The following is a 3446-nucleotide window of genomic DNA, read 5'->3' as shown; positions in this document are numbered from 1 at the left end:
AACTCTTTGAGTGCGGCCATCCAGCCAGTAATACATTCTTTCACAGTTTTTGCATCAGTACCTTTTGCAGTATGCCAGTGGGACTGAATATTTGCAACTTATTTCAAAGTCCTACATTAAAAAAAAGAAAAAGCATGTACTTTCTCTTAATCAGATTAATTTGTCATCTACAGGACATGTTTCTAGTAGGTCTTTATTGTAACTCTTTTCATAAGCATGTTAGTTTGGGTTCCACCTAGTTAAAAATCTCCTCTGAAGGATAATTAGAGATCGGAAACTCTTGTTTGTTTGGAAATGGCAAAAGGAGAAATCGCCAGGAATGTGCACCTAGACATCAACAAGGTGGATGCTCATTAGAGTTCAGAGTATACAGGGTAGTTATATTTTGATTTATCGATTGCAGCAAATCAACTTAATTTGCTTGATGTAGTTCGAGATACAGCACCTTATTCTCATGTTTCTATTCACAGGTGCTGGGAAATCCAATGGCAAATGCTAACAACCCTATGAACCCAGCAGGAAATCCCATGGCTTCTGGGATGACTACCAGCAACCCCGGAATCAATTCCCCTCAGTTTGCTGGACAGCAGCAACAGTTTTCAGCCAAGGCAGGCTCCACTCAGCCGTACATACAGCAGGGCATGTATGGGCGACCCAATTACCCTGGAAGTGGAGGCTTTGGTGGCAGGTAAGACTTACTTGTATGAGGTGGAAAGTGGGTGTAAATAGTTGATGAAGCTTGTTTTAGTGACCTGGCAGAAGTATCATGGGCTTATTTTAATTATATAAAGTCTCAGTAGCTATTTTATGCTGGTTAACTGAAGTGCATACTGTTTTTACAGCTTCAGTAATCAGCTACCCAAACTGCAGTGAAATTCATCATAGTAAATGGAAATGGCTTAGGTCAATCAATTAGCTCTAATAAACCCCCAAAATAAAGTTTTAATTAAAAGAGATTGTTAAACAGACCACAGGCTTAGGAATGATTAACATATACTAAGGCCAGAATGTGAAAGGTATTGATGGTATAATTTCTACCTGAGTATGGAGGAGTAAGCTTGAGTATTTGGCAAAGTCGGTTCCTATGCAGTGGGATGTTTGTGCCCAAAGACTTACTCCACAGCAGGGATTTGAAAAGAACTGAGGGTGAAGATGTTTGTTAAGGGAGATGGTCAAGCTGTGTATTTATTTTGTGGAAGTAAATGCTGCATTAGTGAAATAAGCCAAAACTAATAGCCTGGGTTTTGTTACATTTTGACTTTCTGTGTCTGTGCTTTGTAAACAAGCGTGGTAAGTGCACTTAACTGAAACCACTATTTATGGTCCCTCTGCAAAGCCTGCTGAAAAGGTTGTTAGCATAGTCAGTCTAGTGTGAACAATACAAGCCTGGGACTCAGGGAACTTACCTCTCCTTTCATCTCTGCCACTGACCTACTGAGTGACCTTGAACAAGACGGAAAGTTTCTTTAGCTTTGTATTGACATCTCTAAAATGGACACAGTATACTGGCCTGTATTATAAAGATAGTTGATGTCTTGGAGTGGGTAAGGCGTGGTTTAGCTTAATTTATCTTGCGATCAATAGGAGAGCCAGGTGGGAAGTGCAAAATATGTTGTAGGGGATCCAGTAGAGCTGATGGCATTGGGTCTCTTCTGGCCTTCCTGCTAAGGTTCAGGGAAGGATGTTTTTACAACATCGGGAACACTTAGCACAATTCACCACTGAGACAGATGAACTCACGGTAGTGGAGGAAGCTCTCTGTTCATGCTGCTGTGCAGTCTGCCCTTACACTGTTGGGAAATGGAGCATGCATTAACTTTCAGGATTTCAGTTCAACTTTGCAGTAAGCTACGGAGCTGCGAAGCAGCTCACTGCCCCCAAAACAACTGATGGTGGTGCTTTGCAGTCCCAGTGGCAGCCCTGTGAGTGTTGCACCTGAGCAACGCTTATATCTCATGTACATACCTAATTCTCTGTCCTGCTGGCTTTCATTAGGCATTGGTACGTGGTTTTGGAACAGTTCCAGGTGAGGACCATGCCAACATGCAAAATGAAATCCACCACGCACGTCTTAATTCTCTCTTTCTTTCTTTCTTTCTTTCTTTCCTTCCCTGTTAAGTTACCCTGGAGGCCCAAATACCCCTGCAGGAATGGGGATCCCCCCCCACACAAGGCCGCCAGCTGATTTCACTCAGCCAGCTGCCGCTGCCGCCGCTGCTTTTTTTGCTGCTACAGCAACAGCTACAGCTACAGCCACTGTGGCAGCCCTCCAGGAAACCCAGAATAAGGACATGAACCAGTATGGACCGGTAAGAGTAACCCTTATGTCTTCGTACCTGCCTGATCTGGACCGTTACAGGGAATTTGGCTGTCCTTCTTACTCCCCTGTTTATTAGGGTGCCTACTCTAGTCTTTTTTTTTGTGCATGAGCATGGTTGTAAATGCTTATGAGAAACTGCTGGAATGTGTGTATGTAGGTATGAGTTGGTCTCCTGTGTTTTTCCTAATAAGTCTTGCCTAACTGTATTTTGTAGTTTGGAGATTGCCCCTTAAAAAACCCGAAGATTACCCAAAGTTATGGCTGCAGCTGACATGATATATTATTGCTGCCTTTGCTAGCCCTGTGAACCTCTAAATTTGAGTACCCAGTGAAATGTTCCAGAATCTTGGAATAGGTTTTGTACCACTTGGATAATAATTTATTTTGCCAAGTATAGTTGGGGTTTGTTTGGTTTGGTTTGGTTTGTCTTTTTCCCCCTTCAAACAAGGAAACAACAGTAGAAGAAAGATTTGCTTTTTAATAATATTGTTTATGAGAACAGCTATGCGAGACATGCATTTCTGGTGATCCACAGCCTCCGGCATGTCATGACTTCATGTAATTTTTTTTTCTTAAAATAAACAAGGGTTTGATCAATTCAGGTTTTTTTCCCTCCTTAGCTTTTTTACCTCTCTGAGTTTTGAAGGATATGGGCCAATATGCCAGGTGATATGAAGAAGCACATGTCTTAGAAATCCCAGTGTTGTGCTGTATTTACACAGCCAACTACCTAACGTGTTCCCTTACGGTAACAGACTAGCCAATTTAAACTATTTAATAGCTCATCTTAGACTTACATCTGTCTTTCTCTCTCATGCCCTCTACAATTCCAATTGAATTTTTTATTATAAATAACATCACTGCCCATCAAATGTTGGAGAACGTTGAAGGAAAATGCGACATAGATTCTCCCCTTCTTCCCTCCCTCAAAAGCATGCTCAGCTCCCTCCTCCCATTTTAAATGCATGTCGCATTTTATTCTTTTTTTTTTTTTCTTCTTCTTCCGTTGAAGGTTTGTTCCTCTTTCCAGATGGGTCCGACTCAGGCTTACAACAACCAGTTTATGAACCAGCCTGGTCCTCGTGGCCCTGCTTCTATGCCAGGCAACATGAATCCAGCAAGCATG

At 42.0% G+C, this 3446-nt stretch overlaps 1 protein-coding gene across 1 annotated transcript in view; it reads left to right on the top strand.

The window, feature by feature from the left end:
- Nucleotides 1-470: 470 nt before the first annotated feature.
- Nucleotides 471-3446, top strand: part of ZMIZ1 (zinc finger MIZ-type containing 1) — a gene marked incomplete at its 5' end in the record, with an annotated part of 19775 nt that continues 16799 nt past the window's right edge. The window contains 3 exons of the mRNA XM_029084334.1: nucleotides 471-688; nucleotides 2120-2309; nucleotides 3333-3446. The exon at nucleotides 3333-3446 is cut by the window's right edge and continues 198 nt beyond it. Coding sequence (XP_028940167.1) covers nucleotides 471-688; nucleotides 2120-2309; nucleotides 3333-3446 — 522 coding nt within the window. The remainder of the gene's footprint in view (nucleotides 689-2119; nucleotides 2310-3332) is intronic.

This window comes from Antrostomus carolinensis, unplaced genomic scaffold, assembly GCF_000700745.2.
Source record: "Antrostomus carolinensis isolate BGI_N321 unplaced genomic scaffold, ASM70074v2 scaffold4823, whole genome shotgun sequence".
In the NCBI taxonomy this organism is placed as follows: Eukaryota; Metazoa; Chordata; class Aves; order Caprimulgiformes; family Caprimulgidae; genus Antrostomus; species Antrostomus carolinensis.
Note: the sequence above shows the minus strand (reverse complement) of the source record. Positions and strands in the feature narration are given on the sequence as shown.